Source organism: Chiloscyllium punctatum, chromosome 49 (genome assembly GCF_047496795.1).
Source record: "Chiloscyllium punctatum isolate Juve2018m chromosome 49, sChiPun1.3, whole genome shotgun sequence".
Lineage (NCBI taxonomy): Eukaryota > Metazoa > Chordata > Chondrichthyes > Orectolobiformes > Hemiscylliidae > Chiloscyllium > Chiloscyllium punctatum.
The window spans coordinates 24,809,166-24,832,663 of record NC_092787.1 but is presented as its reverse complement, the minus strand read 5'-3'; the positions used below and the strand labels follow the sequence as shown (position 1 = coordinate 24,832,663).

General features: G+C 44.1%; 1 protein-coding gene across 5 annotated transcripts in view; it reads right to left on the bottom strand.

Moving 5' to 3' along the window:
• Positions 1–23,498, bottom strand: part of col27a1b (collagen, type XXVII, alpha 1b) — a 653,616-nt gene that overhangs the window by 133,649 nt on the left and 496,469 nt on the right. For all 5 annotated transcript variants that reach the window (XR_011956099.1, XM_072565909.1, XM_072565908.1 and 2 more), the window contains 3 exons: positions 5,721–5,774; positions 5,082–5,126; positions 4,906–4,950 (listed from right to left, as the gene is read on the bottom strand). Coding sequence is in view for 4 of the 5 variants with exons in the window: in XM_072565909.1 (XP_072422010.1) it covers positions 4,906–4,950; positions 5,082–5,126; positions 5,721–5,774 (144 nt within the window). In the remaining variant the exon portion in view is untranslated. The remainder of the gene's footprint in view (positions 1–4,905; positions 4,951–5,081; positions 5,127–5,720; positions 5,775–23,498) is intronic.

The following is a 23,498-nucleotide window of genomic DNA, read 5'->3' as shown; positions in this document are numbered from 1 at the left end:
ATACATCTGAGTAATTGGATTTTGTTATCAAGATTTGAGATACATTCAAATGATTTGTGGTTTTTGAACTAGGGACAGCAGAATATTTTATACCCTATAACAACTTCTGCATAAAACATATGACCATTTCGTTTAGTTTGGACTGAATGATGAAATGCATTCAGAATGAACAAATTAACAAATTATACTCTATGTATATTAATTATAAAGGTATGTTAATTCTATTTTAAACAGCCTGTCCAAATTCACAGCTTCAAATGCATTTGATGGAAAGCCTTTCATTATTGATTGCTACTTTTAATAGCAAAGGGCTTTTTGAAATATTTAAGTGCTAGCAGCTGAATTTAAAACAGTCACACGTATCATACAAAGTGTCTCTCTGTTCATCCAGCCAATTTTCTGTATTAAGCCCTGAGATGTGGGTGTTGCTGGCAGTATCAGCATTTGTTACCCATTGCCCTTGAGAATGTGCAAGGGAGCTTTCTTCATGAATTCCTGCATCATTTAAGGTGTAATTAGATGGACCACACTGTTAGTGAGGGAGTTGCAAGGATTTTTACCCAGTGATACTGAATGAATGGCGATATATTTCCAATGCAGGATGGTGAGTTGCTTAGAGGGGAACTTTCAGGGAGTGGTGCACTGAGGTGAAGACAGGAGTTAGGAGCAGGAGTAGGTTATTCTGCCCCTCTGCCATCAGGCTGGTCCCATTATATTGTTATTAATATTAATCCCTTGTCCTTCTTGTTGGTGGAGGTCGTACATTTGGAAAGTGCTGTTGAAGGAGCCTTGGTATTTGATGTTACAGAACTTCATGTTGTAATGCATCTTGTACAGGCTATGCACCACGGTGGCTCAATGTTTAGCACTGCTGCCTCACAGTGCCAGGGAGCTGAGTTTGATTCCACCCTTGGGGGACTATCTGTGAAGTTTGCATATTGTCCCTGAGTCTGTATGGATTTTCTCCAGGTGCTCCTGTTTCCTTTCACATCCTGCAGATGCACAGATTAGGGGGATTGGTCAGCACAGTCCAAGTGAAGTGGGTTATCCGTGGTTAAAAAGAGCCCTGGGGGCGGGTGCGATACTCTTTGGAGGGTCAGTGCAGATTTGATGGGCTGAATGGCCTCACCCTGCACTGTGGGGAGTCTATAATTCACAGTACAATATACAGATGGTGAATTAAGTAACAACAGACTCTCAAGAGATTTACAAGTGCTTTATAGGAAATCGATAGTTTAGGGCTAATATCAGTTTGCACATTTTCTTCCCTGTCTAGAAGTCAATAACCCAGGGAAGAACATAGCTCTGGTTTATTGAAGACCTACTACTGAATCACCAAATAAAGGAAGCATAGGGAAAGAGGGAGAGTTAAACTGAAGTGGAGTTGGAGGGGGAGATCATGCACTCCAGCCCATGTGGTGCCCATCTCTCGAATGCAATGTTTAAAAAAACCCCACCAAATCACCTGTGCCACTAACTAAATTAACAAGGTCAGAAGTCACTGACATTGGGTTATAGTGAAACAGATTTATTTGAAATCACAAGCTTGGATGATCACTGTGAGAGGGCTGACCACTATGCGAGGTCTGACCACTGGGCCAGGATTCGTCTGGGCTGACCATTGGGCGAGGGTTGACCTCTGGGCCAGGAGTGACGTGGGCTGACCACTGGGCGAGGGCTGACCACTGGGACAGGATTGGCCTGGGATGACCACTGGACAAGGGCTGACCACTGGGACAGGATTAACCTGGACTGACGCATGTCGATGACTGACCAATGGACCAGGACTGGTCTGGGCTGACCACTGGGTGAGGGCTGACTACTGGGCCAGGACTGGCCTGGGCTGACCACTGTACGAGGGCTGACCACTGGGCCAGGACTAGCCTGGGCTGACCACTGGGCAAGGGCTGACCACTAGAACAGGATTGGCCTGGACTGACTGCACGTTGAGGACTGACCAATGGACCAGGACTGGCCTGACCTTATTCTCACTTCCTCTGTCCATTTGCTTCTCATTGGCCAATCAGAATTTTTTGTCTTAAAAGGATGAAATTCCAAAGACAAGTTCTTCAGGAAGTGGAGATGCACATTCTAACCAGCAGCGAAGAGACTAAAGCCTGGAAATTGGATCATTGCTGAATCAGGCTGGTGAGGTAACTAGGCCGAATCAATCTATTGCTCACTGGTGATGAGCTGTGATTGGCAGTCGCAATCTCAGAGCTTTTGGTATGTCGCTAGGGGCTGTGAGATTGACCAATTGGAAACTTTGCTCTCTTGGCAGCCATGAAAGGAGTGTCATTGGCAGATCACTGTTCCAAGTTAGTGCCAGGAAACAAAATAAAACTTGTTTTTTTTTGCACAACCTCAAGGCTTCCCATACGCTTTGCAGCCAGTTAAATACTTTATTTTGAAGGGGAAGAGGAAACACAGCAATCATTTTGTGCACTGTAAGCTCCTATGATCAATGATGTGATAGCAACCTGATAATCTACTCCAGTGTCATTAGCTGAGGGAGAAACACTGATCAGATCAACTCCTTGCTTTTTGTCAAGATTTTTACATGGAACCTTACCGCACTGACCTTACTGACAGTGCCGCACTCCCTCACAACTGCACTGGAGTTAGCTCAGAGACTGGAACGCATGACCTTCTGTCTCAGAGGAGACGGCGCTACTCTGAGCTACAGCTTGCATCGAAGTAACATCATTACACCACTGGGCTCCATGGTCAGGAAAACATAAAACTCTGAGTTACCTGATTGGTGACACTCTCCAGTGGTCTCTATTAAAAGAACCCCTTTTTTTCCCCAGCTCTGCCCTTGGGAAAACTGAATTAAAAGTGGAAAGCATGACCTAATTTGGTGAAAAGGCATTTAGCCCTAATTTCAGACTAACAGCTTCTTTCCCGCTGTTGTTAGATTTCTGAATGGACTTCTCACATTTTAAATTTAATGTTGATCTCGCTCTTTGTGCACCTTCTCTGCAGCCATAACATTATATTCCTCACTCTGTTCTACTACCCTAAAGCACTTTGTATGGTATGATCCGTCTGTACTACACACAAAACAAAACTTTCTCCTGTACCTAGGTACATGTGACAATAACAAATCAAATCACATTAAATCAAGTTTGCAAAGGAAATGAACCTAAAGCCATCAGACTGCTCAAATCTCTATCACAGGTAGCACAGCTTTCTTCTGATGCACAAATACCATCTCAGGCTCTTTCACATCTGTCTCTGACTTGACAGGTTACATCTCAAGGTCAATATGTTAACACACCTTTAAGAGACATCGCTTAAAAGACATCGCTGCACCTCGGCATATGAACTGAGGGTACTATGATCTCAGACTCCATCTTATCGCAGGAGCACTTGTAGCATGACACTCCACAGGAAGCATGCTGTTCTGTGGTAAACTAATAGCTTTTCAATAGTCCAGCTACTTAAGTGCCTGAGGAATGCAGTATTTGTACATAATGAGTTAATGGAACAAATGTCCATTGCATTCTTCAATACCATGGCATCCCAGCCCAGTTCCTCATGTTACAGGGGTCAATATAAGCTTTGCACGTCTGGTAAAACACCCAGATGGAAGCAAACTCACTGAGACATTGCATTGACAAACACCTTGAGCAAAATGTCTGGTAATTGTAGAATTGGGGGAACAAAGACTGTTTAACTGACTGCAACGTTTATCCTTTTAACTTTATTTCTTATTTTTGAACTAATACTATGGTAATCTAACTTATTTTTCTTTATTTCTCTATTCTGTATCTAAGATTTGTACCTAGGTACTTTGTACCTAAAATGGCATCATGAGAGATGACGTTGTAAACTTTTTACTGTATTCTGGTATCTCTGTACTTCAGTACATGTGACAATAAAATTGAATTCAAATTCTACTCAAAATTGTAATGAGCATCATCACTCTCACACTTCCTCTGCCATCTCTAAGCCAATTTGATCCAGACTGAAGCCAATTTTATCCAAATACAAAATAACACGTCATTTGTATGCACAATCAAACTGGCACTTCTTCAATGCTCAGAAACTGCTCTTTTAACAGCTTATTCAGCCAAATAAAACAAAGGACTGAGGATACTAGAAATCCAAAACAAAAACAGAAATTGCCGGAGAAACTTCAGTTCTGGAGAAGGGTTGCTGGTCTCAAAATATTAACTATGCTTCTATCCCCACAGAAGTTTTCAGACCTGCTGAGCTTCTCTAGTAGTTTCTGATTTTGGAACTTAAGAGTGGTTTTGCTTGGATTGAAGGGACAGGTTTCAACCTCTGTTTCAGGGGCTTTTGCATATTAATGTAGAATCCCCACAGCATGGAAGCAGGCCGTTTGGTCCATCGAGTCCACACTGACCTTTCAGAAAGCATCCCACCCAGACTCTTGCCCTACCCTTGTAACTCTGCATTTCGCATGGCTAACCCACCTAGCCTGCATATTCCCTGGACACTATGGTAATTTCCCATGGCCAATCTTCACCCTACCCTGCACATCTTTGGAATGTGGGATGAAACCAGAGTACCTGGAGAAAACCCACACAGACACAGGAAGGATGTGCAAACTCCACACAGAGTCACCTGAGGGCGGAATTGAACTTGGGTCTCAGGCACTGTGAGGCAGCAGTGCTAACCGCTGAGCCACTGTGCAGTCTTATAGTATACATTGTATTACATTGCTGCTATATTGTTACTGTTCTCATGTATGTTATATTGCTGTTGTATAATATTGTTACATATTACACATCACACTATATTACCATTATGTTAAATTGCATTGTTATTGCTGATTAACTCCAGGTTACTCGTTCAAAACATGTCATTCAAAAGCATTCATGAAGTCAGCAATGACATATGGGCAGAATGGCCTCTGGTGATTGCTTCATGACTTACTGGAAAACCTGTTGCTCCTGTTTCTCCTGGTTCCCCTCTTTTACCCTGTAAATAGAGGCAAAGGTTTAATGATGTGCCTCATACATTAAAGTGCTTGCCAGAAATAAAATTACATATTTTCAATAAATAATGAAACAAAAATAATACTGGGTTGTCTTTACTTTGCTTTCACATACCCTCTGTCCACCTGGTCCAGTCCGGCCTGGTTTCCCTACAGTTCCCTAATATTAAAAAGAGTTAAAATAATTACTTGAAGCAACAAGAACATGAAGAGCTCAGTCACTTTGGACCTAGTGGAATATTTATGCACAAACCCAAAGGCAGGAACTACTAGACTGACTATTCATTCTCTTTATTTAGATTAACCCTCACTAGCAGTGTGACCACCATTAGTGTACACCCAACTACACGTGGAACTTAAAAGTTCATTTCAATAAATTTTACCAGTTATTTTAAAAACTATAAGTAAAGCTGAGACTGGAATGCTGGTCAGTGATGTACAACATCTTTTGCAGATGTTGCTCAGGTAGCAAAAAAAGTCAATGAACAAATACCCCTTTGCTTCATACGGAATCACTTAATATTAGTGGCAGATTCTTTCGAACTAGATCTCAGCCTCTGAACTGCTGTACTGAAAAAATTCTTGGAAAACTTGACTCTTAAGCTGATGTGTTAAAAACCAATTGAGCAAATATGTGACCTCTTATTAACTCTGCTCTAAGGTTAAATGATGAAGTGGGAAACTTCTTGCAATTGTGAAATGAAGGGGGATTGCCTATGAGCTAGGCTCCTGATTTCCCCCGGGGTTTACATACCTTGATACCTTTCGGACCTGGCTCCCCTGTCAGACCATCAGAACCTCGTGCACCCTGAAACACAGAGCAGACCATTTGAATAGCAGCACCTCTCCCTTGTACTTCTTCCAAATTTCAGCTTCAGCACAGTCAGTGTTGAACTGCAATTCCTCCCTTTACTCCTCCTTCCTGTGTCCTTACTTCTGAAATGTTCTGGTTTGCTCATAGTGTAATTTAGGGCTTTGCTTTCTAGGATCCTCCCTGTTCCATTAATACTCAAATATAAATCTTTGTTGGCTATCTGAATGATGCAGCCTTTCAAAGACATCTTTCAAAGATTTGCTTCAAATTAAATTTTATAAACATTGATGTGCTCGCTGAAAAAAAAAGTGCGAAGGAGCTCTCTGTGGTTTGCTAAGATCAGATGGTACATATTCCAATATTCAGGGCTGTTAGTTGCAAATGGATAATTCCACAGATAATGTTACATTCAGTGTACAGAAAAGTTGAAACAAATTCACATACTTCAACTAAACAACCACATAGTCATCTTCAGTTCCTCTTACTAGCAAATGTTTAGGTTACATAGAAAGAAAAGTCCAATTTTATTTCTTGCATGTTGCTGAAAAGGGAAACATTTTTTGTCTTGCACTCTTCAGGACAGATGCACGAACAGCAAACTTCAAACGATTACAACAGTTTATGTTGCCACAGGACAAGAGGGATTTTTGACTTCGATTGATCAGTGTCTGGCCAATGTGAAAGCCATGGAGAACTGCGGGCTCCTGGGTAATTCAAAAGGCACAGCATTAGAATGCAGTTTTTTTGTTTGAATTGAACTGGATGATTTATTGTCACTTACATCTTACTGTTAATAATAGTCAGTTACAGAGGAAAGCTTCAAATGGGCCACAATTCAGTGACATTTTGAACAGTTTAAGAATAAAGAGGTAGATCCAAAAACATCCAACTTCATTCTGCTACCTCGGCCATGAGTCTTGAGTCGACACCTGCCCCTCACTCCTCCTCCACTGCCTCACTTGTAGGGGTCTGCACTCTTTAGGCGCCATCTCTTCATGGATGGGCCCAATTCATCACCGATGCAGGCTCCCGTGCCGAACCTACACTCACCCCGCAACCTGGAGTCCCTGCCTCCACTGCTACCGCTGTCAATAACCAGGAGTCACTGGCTTCGGGCATACTGTCACCACAACCAGGAATTCCTGGCTCTGGGCCTACCATGACCACAACTAGGAGTCCCTGGCTCCAGGCCTACAGTGGCCAGAACCAAGAGTGCCTGGCTCCAGGCTGACTGTGACCACAATCAGGAGTCCATGTCTCCGGGCCTGTCATAATCACAACCAGGAATCTCTGGTTCTGGGCTGACTGTGACCACAACCGGGCATCCCTGGCTGCAGGCCTACCATGATCACAACCGGGAGCTCCTGGCTCCAGGCCTACCATGATCACAACCGGGAGCTCCTGGCTCCAGGCCTACCATGATCACAACCAGGAGTCCCTGACTCCAGGCCTACCTCAACATTTGTGGAGAACAAAACTTTTTATTGAATATATGCTACTATGAGAAAGTGTTAATGAGCCATGTGACGAGCTCAACTGATTACCTTCAATTGTTGCTCCTGTAGCTATCAGCAATCTCATGATACTTCAGTAAGTGCCGCCCAACTGCAAAACTACATCTCACAGCAGGCTATTTGATTCAGGTCTTGGAATTCCCAGCCAGTTATGTTTTATTCACCTGCACATGCCACATATTCTCAGGTTGTACATTCTATTTGATGTTAAAGGCTCCATTTTGATTCTTAACTAAAAATAATTTGGACCACAGAAAAGATCTAGCAGCTTAAAATTTTCTGGGAAGGTTAATGTACAGCGAGAATTCCAGGCTTTCATATTCATTTAACTAGACTTCTCCTGCAACTCTCCTGCTTAGGATCTCAGTTGATTTTTAGTGTCTGCTCCTGGGTTTGAAGTGGGCGAGGGGTCAGAGATCCACACTCTAAGGGAAACAGTCATCACCTCAGTTTTTCTACACATTTTTAAGATTCTTCACAGGATGAGGACGTCACTGGCTAGGCCAGTATTTATTGCCCATCCCTAATTGCCCAGGGGGCAGTTAAGAGTCAACCACATTGCTTTGGGTTTGGAGTCATGTGTAGGCCAGACCAGATAGAGATGGTAGATTTCCTTCCTTAAAGGATGTTAGTGAACCAGATGGCTTTTTCCTGGCAATGGTTTCATGATTAACATTGGACTTGTAATTTTAGATTTTTATTGAATTCATATACCACCTTTTCTATGGTGGAATACCTAGTGGTATTATTGGAGCTTACTGTAATTGGGTTTAACTAGGGAGGGTCAGACAAACTTCATAATAAAAATGGGAGGCTCTCAACATCCAAAGATGGGTAGGCTCTCAAAATTGAGGGGCCAATCGGATATCTTGTAGCTTGTTTATCGGGTGCAATGGATTGTGAATGAGATTCAAAATGGATGCCAGACCAGGTAAGCTTGAGACATGAGTGAACAAGACAGGTTTCTACAACATTGCACATTCTGGAGGCAGGAAACATGTTTCTGCTAATGGGTGAGTCCCGAACCAGAGGACACAGCTTAAAAATAAGGGGTGGGCCATTTAGGACAGAGATGAGGAGAAACTTCTTCACCCAGAGAGTCGTGGGTGTGTGGAATGCTCTGCCCCAGAAGGCCCAGTCTCTGGATTCGTTTAAGAAAGAGTTGGATAGAGCTCTCAAGGATAGTGGAATCAAGGGTTATGGAGATAAGGCAGGAAGAGGATACTGATTGAGGATGATCAGCCATGATCATAATGAATGATGGTGCAGGCTTGAAGGGCAGAATGGCCTACTCCTGCACCTATTGTCTATTAGCATGATTGTTGTCATGGCCACTATCAACAAGGCTAGCTTTCGATTCCAGATTTTATGAGTCACATTCAAATTCCATTAACTGCAGTGGGATTTGAACCCATGCCCTCAGAACATCAGCCTAGGTTTTTAAATGCCTAGGCCAGTGACAATTTCACTGCTCCATCAACACCTCAGCTGCACTTCAATTACAATGGTTTTTGCTGCAAGACCACAGTGTGGACTACTGCATTATCCAAGGGGGTCTCTACATTGTTGCTGATGCTCTTACACAGAAAGGGAGAGCTGTTCTGTGCCCTGACATCTCCCCCACTTCTGCCTCAGGGAGGTTGCCTTTAGGTTCACCTCTCTGAACCTGGAGGGCAACCAGACAATCCAAACCTTCCTCCCTTCAAGAGGTTATCACCAAGACTGCAACCTGGTAACCAGCTAGCCCTATGGTCACCCCCACCCACTGTCTGCCATGGTGTGGCCTGTTAGCAGGGGTGAGTGGAGAGGAGCACATGGAAGGGACTCAGGAAAAGGCAAATAGGCTAGTGGGACCTAAAGATCTGGCCTAATGTCTACACATCATGTTGAAAAGCCACATCTACATGTTACATCTAGAGTTCATGTCTATACACTGCATCTACACACCACGTCCAGACCCCACATCTAAACTTCACATCTACAGCCCATGTCTAGACACATCTGTTATGAAGTTGAAGGTATGTACTGTGCCTTTAAGAGAGAGTGAAAGCTGTTTTGCAATGAGAGTGTGCAGGCACCTGTCATGTGACTGACTAGCAGTCTCAGAGTGTACTGGAAAAGTATAAATATCTAACATTTGGCTGTAAAACAAATACCTGGGTTTTGGGTTGCTGTTTTGACAATGACTCGAGTTGCACCAATCAGTTTAAATTACGCTGCAGGATACTAAAAACCCATCGATTTTGAATTTATTGTTTTGACAATATCGAACCAATGAGATGATCCAATGCTGGGGGTATAAACAAGCAGACATTTTGACAGTTAGACAGGGAGACCAACTGCCACTGACAGAGTAAGACACAGCAGCAAAACACTGTCTAACAAAGGTACCTTATTCGTATGAAACATCTTTGCAGCAAAAGACCGAAGATGACCCAGGGAAATCTTCAGCCAGATGAAGACAAATACTATTGATAGCCACTGTATGGTTTTGAAATTAAGTTGATGTAGTTTTAACATGGGCTTTTATTGGAACAGTATATTGTTGTAGAGTTGGAGGCAGATAACAAACATTGAAGAGAAACGAGGTACACAGTTGTTATTTAATGTTCATTTAGAATAACTTTGTTTTTTCTTTAAAAAGTTGAGTTCTCTGTCACTCATACTTCAACAGATTATGGGGTGAGGTGAGCATTTCTGAGTGTTTGGCTTAATTAGCAGAAGGATTCTCCATCATGTTCTAACCCATCTAAATGTCATGGCTTGACCCACCTAAACACCACGTCTCCAACCCATTTCTCGACCCATCTAAACATCATGTCTACACCCTGAAGGGGGAGATGGCATGGGGAAGGGTGACACTAGGTACATGGACACACATTTTGGCCACTGAGCCATCAGTTGGCCACTTGACACACAAGATGGCCACCAGACCACAATATGGAGAGAGACAGCAGAACAAACACAGACACTGCCTGGGGCCACTAGAATGCCAGCACAATGCACTTAAAGCCTAGTTGATTAGTTTAAGGCGGTGGGGGGGAGAATACACGAGTGGTGTACACTGTCTGCTGAAGTGTCTGGGTCTAGCTAACACCTTTGATAGAAATGTTAACAGTTTGATATGGACTCAATACAGAGTGATAACAGCCAGGGCTGCAGTAATCGTCCTTCTCAGGAAGAGCAATTAGCGCCCATTACTTCAGCAATGGACTTCCACGCAGATATTGAAACTGACTATGTCTGCGCTGAGTTGAAAAATGTGGTGCTGGAAAAACACAGCAGGCCAAGCAGCATCCGAGAAGCAGGAGAATCGACCTTTCGGGCATAAGCCCTTCTTCAGGAATGAGGCTGGTGTGCCAGGGAGGCTGAGATAAAAGATAGGGGGGAGGGAATTTGGGGGAGCAGCGCTGGGAATACAATAGGTGGAAGGAGGTGAGGGTGAGGGTGATAGGCTGGAGAGGGGGTGGGGGCGGAGAGGTCGGGAAGAAGATTGCAGGTCAAGAGGACAGTGCTGAATCCGGGGGTTGGGACTGAAATAAGGTGGGGGGAGGGGAAATGAGGAAGCTGGAGAAATCTACATTCATCCCTTGTGGTTGGAGGCAGAAGATGAAGCGCTCTTCCTCCAGGTGTCGTGTGGTCAGGGTCTGGCGATGGAGGAGGCCAAGGACCTGCATGTCCTTGACGGAGTGGGAGTGGAAGTTAAAGTGTTCAGCCACAGAGCGGTTGGGTTGGTTGGTGCGGGTGTCCCAGAGGTGTTCCCTGAAACATTCCACAAGTAGGTGGCCTGTCTCCCCAATGTAGAGGAGACCACATCGGGTGCAGCGGATACAGTAAATGATGTGTGTGGAGGTGCAGATGAATTTGTGACTGATATGGAAGGATCCATTGAGGCTATGGAGGGAGGTGAGGGGGGAGGTGTGGTGCAAGTTTTGCATTTCTTGCGGTTGCAGGGGAAGGTGCCGGGAGTGGAGGTTGGGTTGGTGGGGGGTGTGGATCTGACGAGGGAGTGGCGGAGGGAGTGGTCTCTCCGGAACGCTGATAGGGGTGGGGAGGGAAATATATCCTTGGTGGTGGGGTCTGTTTGGAGGTGGCGGAAATGACGGAGGATGGTATGATGTATCCAGAGGTTGGTGGGGTGGAAGGTGAGGACCAGTGGGGTTCCAGCACCACATTTTTCGACTCTGGTCTCCAGCATCTGCAGTCCTCACTTTCTCCTATGCTGAAACTGATAATGACTGTACTGAAATTAACAAAGGCTGCACTGGAACTGACAATGACTGCACCAAAACTATTAACGATTCTGCAACGTTTATGATAAACAAACAATGTTACAAAGACAATAACCTCATCACTGACCTATTATTACAAAATATATAAAAGTAACTTGACATGTGGTCCGGATTGAGAGAAGAATCACAGCTGACCACTGTGCTGTTGGTGTCTTTCTCTTCCTGGAGCTCCAATATTCCCTTGTACAATAAACTCTGTCATTGAACTCCGACTCTGACTCCAAGGCTGATGATTTTCCCCACAACAACCCCAAGTCTAGACCCATCTGGATGCCATGTCCACACCCTACGTATAGACCCGTCTAGACCAGTCTAGACACATCCACACCACCTGTCTAGACCCGTCCAGATGCCACGTCCACACCCCACATCTAGACCCATCTAGACACATCCACACCCCATGTCTAGACCCATCTAGACACATCCACACCCCATGTCTAGACCCATCTAGACACATCCACACCCCATGTCTAGACCAGTCTAGATGCTACATCCACACCTCATGTTTAGACCCGTCCAGATGCCATGTCCACACCCCATGTCTAGACACCACATTCACACCCCACGTCTAGACCAGTCTAGATGCCAAATCTGCACCCCATGTCTAGACCCATCTAGACACCACATCCGCACCCCACGTCTAGACCCATCTAGATGCCACATCCGCACCCCACGTCTAGACCCATCTAGACGCCACATCCGCACCCCATGTCTAGACCCATCTAGATGCCAACTCTGCACCCCATTTGCAGACCCATCTAGATGCCATGTCCACACCCACGTGTAGACCCATCTTGATGCCATGTTTAGACTCATCTAAACGCCACATCCAAACCCCACATCTAGAGCCATCTAAACATCATGTTTACACCCCACGTCTAAACTCGTCTAGACGCCACATCCACACCCCATGTCTAGACCCATCTAGACACCATGCCCACACCCACGTGCACACACTTTGTTTCCTCACTATGAAATGAAAGGCAGCTGCAGTTGCATTTTCTGCCACAACCAAACCTATGGAATAATCATAGGATGGAGCCCCCACTATCCCTAATTACCCGTCACAGAATCATTATGGTGTAGAAAGAGACCTTTTGATCGTGCCTGCAACAGTTCTATCACCTCCAGCTAATGTCCTGTCTTTTCCCCCTATATGCCTGCACACGCCTTCCATCCTGGTTTACATGGCCATTTCACAGCACAGCTAAATGACAACTCCATTGCTGTGGGTCTGGAGTCACATATAGGGCACCCCAGGTAAGGATGGCAGATTTCCTTGCCTGAGAACATCAGTGAACCCAATGGGGTTCTTACAAGTATTGATCGTTGCTCCATGTTCATCATCACTGAGTCCTAGTTTTTAGGTTCAGATTGATTAGTAGTATATTGGTCAGATCTGACCTCACTTCCCCAGTCACCTAGCTCAGATCACTGCATTGTCATTCCCTGACACTGCCCAATACCACAATGTGGGGCATTAAAACCAACACTTCCTAAACAAATCACAGTGTGAATAGCAAGAACAGTTGTGCAGAGATGCTGAGATGAAATGAAAGTTTGCTGCACTGTTTGAACTTCATCTTTATTGCAATTAAATTGCAGGAGAGCTGGATGTGAATGCAGGACAGACAGAGACGAACATATTCCCGAACACCAGTTATTTACAGAAAACCTTTCAACCATCTTACAGGGAAGGGGGTGGGAGTTTACCAGATAACAGCATTTTTCTAATAGATGATAAGCATCACATATTTTGCTGATCCAAATCTTTTACTTGTCATTATGCAAGTTAAGTAGAAAAAGAATGCACCAATCACAATTTGTTTAAGAAACAAATACATTCCACTGCAAGCATCCAACGTATGGGCAACTGGGCAGTGGGGCTCAAAAAGATGTAAGGATAGTCGCCAGTTCATTGGACGGAGAGAAATACAAGTTTCTTTATAATGGTTCACCATGTCTTCACACAAATTTACATGCTGCTGAATCGCTCATTATTGCCACAACAATTCTAACAAACTCCTGGCTGGTTTCCCACGTTCTATCCTTTTTGTAAACTTCAGGTCATGAAGGCTATCTGCAAATAACATGCATTCCTGTGTTTTCTCCGTGCCCACCAACCCACGCTAATTCCTGGTTAAACTAGAGGTTAACTTGATGCTCGCCCTGTTACTGTCCCCCTTCACCTATCACTTTAATCTCTCCAACCTCTCCTCTCTAATTATGGTCTCTGGAATGCCCCTAACTTTGAGTGCTTCATCTTTTGTGACTGTGTGTGCTGCCTGTGACACAAACTCTGGAGTATCCTTCCTCTCTGTAACTCCTTTGACACATTCCCTCAGACTTCTTTCTTTGAGCAAGCTTTCAATAAGCTTACCCACTGTGTCCTCCCGTTGCTGGACATAATATTTTGTGTCGTAATGCTCCTGTGAAGCACTCTGGGACATTTTGTTATGTCACAGGCGACATCAAAATACCAGTTGCTATTGGTGTTTTTGCAATGGCACAGCTGCAGAGGGGAGATTACACAGCAAGGAAACTCAAGCACAGCCACCAATGACAGAGCAGTTAAAACCAGGGGATACTCTAGAGGCTAGAATCCAAGGGGAGCAGAAATCTCAGTGCTTTGTGGAGCTAGAGGAGGTGCAGAGCTAAGAAACTCATTCCACTACTTAATGACAAGGTGGGATTTTACCATGGTACTGTCACTGAGCTGGAAGACCAGATGCCTTAATGAATGTGCTGGGGATAGCAGTTTAAACCCCATCACTGCAGCACTGAAATTTCAATTCCATTTATAAACTTGGAATTGAAAGTGATGGTGACCACAGAACCATTATTAACTATTGTAAGAACCCATCTGGGTCTCTAATGTACTTTAGGGAAGGAAATCTGCAATTCTTACCCGCTCTGGTCTATATGTGACTCACAGAAATATGGTTGATTCCTAACTACCCTCTCAAATGTGCTCAGTAAGACACTCAGTTAGATTTAGATTTTATTGTCATGTGTATTTAAGTCCAGGAGTACAGTGACAAGTCTATAATGTCGCCACACACAGTACCCAACTACAAAAATCCTACAAAGTAGGAAAAGAAACAAAGTTTAAAAAGGTAACTGTCACAGAATAAGTAGAAAAATAAAGAAATAAAGTAAATAGTTAACATTAAAGTCTTTCTTAATATAAACTAAGAAAATAAAGGAATAAGTAAGTTGAAGGGCAATCTGGAACAACACAGTAGCTCAGTGGTTAGCACTGCTGCCTCACAGCACCAGGGACGCGGGTTTAATTCCAGCGTTGGGGCAACTGTCTGTGTGGAGTTTGCACATTCTCCCCCTGTCTGCATGGGTTTCTTCTGGCTGTTCTAGTTTCCTCCCACAGTCCAAAGATGTGCAGGTTAGGTGGACTGGCCATGCTAAATTGCCCCAGTGTCGAGGGGTGCGCAGGCTAGGTGGGTTAGACATGGGAAATGCTGGGGTATAGGGAAGAGGGATGGGTCTGGGTGGGATGCTGATCAGAGACGAATATGGGCTTGATGGGCTGAATGGCTTGCTTCTACACTGTAGGGGTTCTGTGAATGAGCAACAATTGCTGACCTGGCCCATGTTCCATGAAAATATGTTAAAAAATAAAAAATGTCATCATAGGTTGGAATGACAAAGGAGCAGTTTAAATGTGAGTATACCTGGCATATTAAGTAACTGGTGGCTAGTTCACAGGTAAATATTATATTGTTGCTCTTGATAGAAGCAGCTTCAAGTCCAAGGTAAGCTCCAAGATAATAAAGGATAATGATGGAATAGTCAGCTGTGTAAACAGGCACTTTGACCATCAAAAGCAGATGTTAAAGGAGGTAAGACAAATTCTTCAAATGCCTAAGATATTGAGATAAAATCATAACCAGTTGATGTTATAAGAAACAAATTGTTTGAGATTGCTCATGGGATTTTATTTGCATATTTCTGGATAACATAATCAGGCTGGTTTTGTCCTCGAGGAATGCTATTTCCATTCTGGGCAAGATGAACAGGCAAAGATGTACTGGACATGACTGACCCTGTAGGCAAGATTAACCGCTCACTTCCAGAACTTAAACATTATGGGGCTGCTTGATCAGTTAAATATAGCAGTGTGAACAGAGGACACGATATGGAGAGTCGCAGAATGAAAGGGGCAATTTAAAAAAAGAGGAGACTTAAATGGAGCAAACAGCATGGCTTGTACACAGACTTCACTGTTACAGTGGTCATCACTCCTACCACCTCCATTCTTCTTCAATTTATTCTTCCATGGGATATAGGCATCCTTGGCAAGGCCAGCATTTGTTGCCCATTCACTTCTGAGCAGATTTGCTGGGCTACTTCAGAGGGCAGCAATGAGTTAACCACATCACTGTGGGTAGGCCGGACCACATGGGGACAGTGGGTTTCCTTCCCTTAGTATGGAACCAGATGGGTTTTCCTTCCTGATAGTCAATGATGAGGCCTCTTCTGGACTCCGATGTCCAGTTCTGGTCGCCCTGTTACAGGAAGGATATTATTAAGCTGAAGAGGGTTCAGAAAAGACTTACCAGGATGTTGCTGGGAATGGATGGTTTGAGTTGTAAGGATAGGGATTCTTTCACTGGGCCGAAGGAGGTTGAGGGATGACCTTTCAGAGGTTTATAAAATCATGCTGGATATAGAAAAGGTGAATGGCAGGTATCTTTTCCCTAGGCTGAGGGATTCATGATTAGGGACATATTTTTAAGGGGAGAGGAGAAATATTTTAAAATGGATGAGGGACCTTTGTTTTAACAAGATAGTGATTTGTGTGTGGCAAGTCCCCAGGAGCTGCAGACTGAGATCATTAGATACCACTATGTCAACCCTTAGGTAAGTGCTAGAGTCCAAATGGTTCCATGTGTCTTAATTAATAGAGGCTCTCTAGCTGGATTCATATGGAAATTATCAAATAGACAAACTCAGTGGAAAGGAAAGTGCCAGATTTACTGAGGGAAACAGACAGGGATAAGGAATTCTCTCTGTATTCTTGGCAAGAGTGACCAAGTGATTACTGCCAGAAACAACACAGAGGGCATGTCAGACTGATAAATCCAGACTAACTCAGTAACAAACTATCTCTTTTAAATCAGTAAGCACTAACTACTGATCTTAAAATGGCAGGTGGGAAGGAAAAGGCAGCAGAGAGTAGGAACCAGTCTGTAAATCTTCAATTTACTCCCGCTATAACCAGAACATCCTTCCTCCAGAGACCAGAACTACATACAATACTTCAGGTGTGCTCTCACCAAGGCCCCTGTGCAACTGCAGCAAGACATCACTGCTCCTGTACTTAAGTCCTGTACTTGCACGATTAGTGAGTCTACCTTCAACCCCTGGGCCCAAACTCTGGAATCCTCTCCATAAACCTTTACATACCTTGGCCTCGCTTTCCTCCTTGAGGCCGCTTCTTAAAAATACCTCCAACCAAGGTTTGGTTCTCCTGGTTTCTCTTCTTCTTGTGATGTTTGTGCGAAATGCCACATCCCATTATATTAAAGACACTTGTCTGAATGGGTGCAGCTCCAACAATATTCAAGAAGCTTGACACCATCCAGGACAAAGCAGCTCGCTTGATTGGCACCACATTCACTCCCTCCACCACCGACGTTCAGTAGCAGCAGTGTGTACTATCCACAAGATGCACCACAGATATTCATCAAAGATCCTCAGACAGCACCTTCCAAACCCACGACTACTTCCATCTAGAAGGACAAGGGCAGCAAATACACAGGAATACCACAACCTTCAAGTTCCCCTCCAAGCCACTGACCATCTGACTTGGAAACATATTGCCGTTCCTTCACTGTTGCTGGTTCAAAATCCTGGAATTCTCTCACTAAGGGCATTGTGGGTCAAACCATAGCACATGAGCTGCAGCAGTTCAAGAAGATAGGTCATCCCCATCTTCTCAATAGGCAAGTAGGGACGGGTAATAAATGCCAGGCCCAGCCAGTGACACCACATCCCATCCCACAAATTAATTAAAAAATCAATACAAATTGTTACTGTCATACAGTAGTAATTATCAGGGTCCTGCTGCGTACAGATTTTTGTTGAAATGCTATTTTTCCCAAAATCACTGCAAGGGATTTCTACTGAACTGATTCATAAGTTTTCCAGTTATCAAAGCAACATGAGTCAGTTCTAACAAGAAACTTGAGCTAAAGCTGCACCATTGGCAGTTGGGGAGTGCGAGACCCAAGTTTCCATTTCATGGACATTACCCTTCTGCAGCCATGTCATATCTTGATGGGAGAAAGTGAGGACTTTCCTGATGAAGGGCTTATGCCCGAAACATCGATTCCCCTGCTCCTCAGATGCTACCTGATCTGCTGTGCTTTTCCAGCACTACACTCTCAACTCATATCCTGATGGGGCAAACTCCCCCATTAACAGTGGACACTTGTAAAGTCCTACCAATAAACATGGGAACAGGATTAGGCCATTCTGCCCCTTGAACCTGTTCTGTCCTCCAGTGACACATGAATGCGTCAATAGTACGACGGCTGTATTAAGTTTAAGGATAAATAGCTGGAGGGCAATGGTTGATGAAGAATTCTGCACACATGCAGAAGGTTCTCATGGTGCTGTGGTAGTGCTTATACCTCTGAATGAGGAGGAGAACTCAGCAGGTCAGGCAGCAGCTGTGAAGAGAAAACAGAGCGAACTTTTCAAGTCCAGTGACTTGTCTTCAGAACTGGAAGCGAAATGTTAACTCTGTTTCTCTCTCTGCAGATGCTGCCAGACCTGCTGAGTTTCTCCAGTGATTTCTGTTCTTTGGTTAATCTGAAGCAGGAGGCTTGGGTTCAAGTCCCACCTGCTCCAGAGATTTGTACTAACATGCCTGAACAGGTTGGCTAGAAAATATCCTGAGTGCATAGCAAGAGGGACTCAGGATCTTGTGGTCATGTGCTGATCTCTGACAGACAGCATCCTGGTTTTGGGCCCACCCACCTTGGAGCTGTGTTACTGCCTGGCCAATTGGTTCATGAGAAATATTTTTATATCAAGGAGATACTCATGGTCTTGCAGCACACTGCTACTATCTGTATTCCTAGACCAGAGGCTCTGCGTACAAGACACCCCGCTTAAGAGTCTTTTCCAAACAGGCTGGTTCAAATATGCTTTCTAAAGGTTGACTATCTTGTAAGGGCTGGCTCTTTAATTGATTAGATTATTCATACTCAACCCCTTCTCATGCTCAGGTCAGGGTCACTGTGCTCAGGTCAGGGTCAGAGTGCTTGTGTCAAGGGTCAGGCTCCTGGATGTGAGCAGCACCTGGCCCCATGATGTGTGTTCCAGGCCACAATTGTGACAAACATCCTGGAAAATGGACATTGATCTGATTGGGCAGCAAGTCAGCTTTCTGCACCCCACTTCTCTGTCTCTCTCGATCTCTGATGGACCGATTATACACTCTCCTGCAGAGAAATGTTAGAACCAACAACAAAAAAAAAGCTCCCTAAATGCAAACTTTGTGAATAAGGCCACAGTGCCTTAGCTAGTCAAGCACATGGGTCTATTTTTGTTTCCCAGCAGTGTAATCAGTCCAGCCTGACACAGTTCCACTGGGATCAATCATCATCTCATTACAACAGTTCTAGGCTGTCCATTTGCAATTAACTAATTTGGCTAGGACGAGCTGAGCTCAGATGATCTTATCGGAAAGACCATTTCAACAATGGATTAAAGAATATCCATTAGCCTGTGGAAAACAATCATAGCTGGAGGATTCACACACTGGATGGGCTGCAGCAGCTGTGTACTAAATGCAAAACACAACTGCATCACATGTCAGAGAGAGATGAGAAAACATTTGTTCCCACACAGGGTTGAGAGTCTTTGGAACTCTTCCTCGATAGATGAAGGAACTAGAATCCTTATATTTTCAAGACAGAGGCCAATCAATTCTTGGTTAGCGAGGATGGGGAGAGGTGAAAGGTTATCAGGGATGATATGATTAATCAGAGCAGCCGGAATTTTAATGAATGGCGGAGTGATTGTAATGAGGTCAGCCAGGTGGAGAATCTGAGTTCCCTGATTGGACCCAATCAGGGAGCCTTGGCTGACAAATAGAAACAGGTTGACTGTACCTAACTCTGCACTAGGTGCTATACAGTCAAGGATGGTTCATGTGTAAATAAAGGCCGACTTGGTGACAGAATATTGGCTTCTCTGGAGTTATTTCAGTTTACCCCTGCTCCCAATTACATAAAGCGTTGCAGGCATAGGAATAGGCCCTTCGGCCCACCATGTCTGTACTAACCATGATGCCACTCTGAACTAATCCCATTGGCCTGCTCGTGGTCTGTGACCCTCTATGCCATGCCTGACTATGTGTCTGTCTGAATGCCCATTAAACGTTGCTATAGACTCTGCTGCTATCACCTCCCATTGGCAACGTGTTCCAGACATCTACCACCCTCTGTGTAAAAACCTCCCTTGCTCACTGCCTTTAAACTTTCCCCCTCACCAGTACTTGACATTTTATGTGCACAGATTAATTTACAATAAGATAACAATCAAAACTGCAAACCACATGCAAATCACTGCCTTTAGTGACATTTTCACCTGGAATTTTTCTACAACTTTTACTCACATTGACCCTGGGCTTTTGTTATTGTGTCACATGAACAATGGGGTAGATGCGAGTGGGAAGGAGGGGGGACCGTACAGAATTCCAGTGGTCATTTTGTGACTTTTCCAAAATGCCTGTAATAAAAAAAATCACCACAACCTTACCAGACCATAGGGCTACTCTCTCATTAGACAGACAACGAGTGGGAGTTTAACCTGAGGGTCTCTATGCCTCGGGCGAGGGGAGAGGTTGAGGAGGAGAGTCCTTCATGGTAACCTCAGCTGGTGTGAGAATTGAGTCCACGCTGTTGGCATCACTAACCAGCCATCCAGCCAACTGAGCTAACCGAACACCACAGCAGCATGAACACAGCTGGCGCTTTCTTTTCACAGTGTGCACACTATAGATCCCTCATCATTACCTCATCAGCTACCGAGCCACTCAAACAACACAACTGCAGGAAAATCAATCCAAGAACTGTGGACACTGGAAATCTGAAAGTAACACAGAGAAGGCTGGAGGAACTCAGCAGGTCTGGCAGCCTCTGTACAGACAGAGAGAGAGAGAGAGAGAGTTAACGTTTCGGGTCCCATGAAGAAGGATAAATGCAGGAGCATTTGTTCAGCACCTGAACGAGAAGGCTGTGGGGTTTAACTGCACTGTAGAAGAGAAATGTCTGGGCTGCCTCTCCAGTGCAGTGCTGAGTGAGTGCAGCGCTATCAGAAGTGCTGTCTTTCGGATGTGACAATGAAGTGTGACCCTGGTGCCCATTCAGAGGCTTCTGTGGCCGTTGCGTTTAAAAAGAGCATGGGGAGTCCTCCCTGGGATCCTGGTCAATAGTTACAAGCATGCATTGAGGGTGGCACTGGATCCAGATTCGATTCCACCCTTGAGCGAGCTGTGCAAGCTCCACACTGACATTCTCCCTCTGTCTGTGTGGGTTTTCTCCCACAGTCCAAAGATGTGCAGCTTAGAAGGATCAATCATGTTAAATTGCCCTGTCGTGTCCAGGGTTGAGTGGGATAGACATGGGAAATGGGGATAGGTGGACAGTGCAGTTTAGCATCCTAGAATACAAGTGGGCCAAGTGGCCTCTATCTGCACTATACAGATTCTATGACAAACAGATTACCTGCATTTGTAGAATCTTGCTATGAGGAATATTTAAAAGTTAAATTGTAAGATATGGGTGTTGCTGGCTGGGACATTTATTGCCCATCCCTAATTGCCCAGATAGCAGTAAAGAGTCAACCACATTGTTGTAGGTCTGGAGTAGCCAGACAAGGTAGGGGTGGCAGATTTCCTTTCTTAAAGAGCATCAGTCATTAGGGAGGCAAATCTCACATTGTATCAAAATGGCTGCACTCCAAATGTGCTCCTTAACTCCTAAGACACTCGTGTCTTGAGATCCTAGAAGGTGCCAGAGAAATAGGGTTTGCAGCATTTTCAAGCAATGTGGCAGCTGTAGATAAAAGACCAGCTTAGATTGAGTGACCCACACACACTCGAAGTGGGATATTCATGAAAAGGAGCAGGTTTTGTATTGCTGGAAGATAACCCTCCAGACATAGGAAGGGCAGTTGCCAAGTAATTGTAACAGATGGCGAGAGTTCTGAGAGAATTTGAAGAGGAGGGTAAGAATACTGCAAGAATATTCCTGTGAAGGAGCAGCACAGGAAGTTTCTAGACATGAAAGAAAAGATTTATTAAAGAACATGGGGAGAACATGAGTAAGAAGACTGATTCTTTGTAATGAGGCAGGACCTAGTTGGATGTGCAAGAAACTACGAGTTGCTGAAGAACTTGCAAAAACAACCCTCAGACACTGAGTTCCACACAAATACCTGCCTTGTTTCATCAACTCAAGCAGCTGGCTGGACTGTTAACAATATCGGGGAAGGTTGACTGCGTTAGGACAACATGACACAGATTAATAGATTTCTGGGCTTTAAGGGAATGAAGGGATTTGGGGATAATGCAGGAAGCTGAAGTGGGGGGTAAGTCATCACTGAATGGCCAGGTAGGCTTGATGTGCCAAATGGCCCAATCCAGCTCCTATTTCTTAAGGGCTCGTGTTTCCTTTCGGAGTGGACCTGACCGAAAGCAAACCTGGTGTCGATAAGGAGCTGGGACATGAATCAAGATCACTTGGCTTCACTCTGCTACATAAGCTCCAGCATTAAAATGATCACCTTTTGATTATGTTCACAGCTTTGCGATTCCGTGCAAGTTTGATTTCGTGATAAATTCTTCATCAAGACTGCAACTGGGAAGGTGAGGGGGAAAGATTTAAGATTGACCTCAGAGACAACTTTTTCACAGAGGGCAGTGCACATATGGAATAAACTGCCAGAGAAAGTGGTGGTACAATTACAGCATTTAAAAGCCATTCAGACAGGTACATTACTAGGAAAGGTTTAAGGGATATGGGCCAAATGTAAGTAGGCAAACGGGACTAGTTCAGTTTGTCAAACCTGGCCAACATGGATGGGTTAGGCTGAAGGGTCTGTTTCCACATTGTATGACTCTATGATTCCATTTCCAGTTTTTGTGAATGTTTGCAAAATTCTCTCAAGAGGCTCAGACCTCCTTGAACTGGTGCAAGCAGAAGGAACAATCAGATCAAACACTCTACCAATGTCATCTTCACATCCACCCTTTTTGGCTCATGTTTCCTCTTTTCCTTTTCTCTCATCCAATGAACTCACTTATCCATATTATGTGAAGGATATTTCATTCAAAGATTGAAGGCTATGCTCCCTACAGTAGATAACACATCCGCTGTCTGCAGAGGGAACTCAAATAAATTACATGCATTTCAAAAACAAATCAAGACCATTCAAAATAATTTCATCACAAATTTGCTAAAGCACTAAGCTCTCAGCTAAATATCTAATTGCAAAAACATTTCAGTAATCTTTGTTTGTAAATGTTTCACTGGATGGAGACAGCCTTTGAACAGTTGGATTAAGTTATATATTTTCAAACCTGGTTTCGTTGCCAAGTTGTGAGTGACACAGTGAGGCGCTAATGTGTTAGTTACTGAGAACAATTCAGCAAACTGTTACTTCCTCCACTAATCTTTAATAAAGCATGTCAGAGTTAGTAAATTTAACAGATTTCATTTTCAGCTAATGAGCAGATTCCTGCTGTGTCTGCCCAGTTAAATTACAGATGCATATCATGTATCTGATATAATCCACTTCTTTGCTGGGTCACAAAAGAGGGATCAAAGTGACTGCTAACATTTAAAAAATGAATTCATGCGATGTGGGCATTGCTGCCC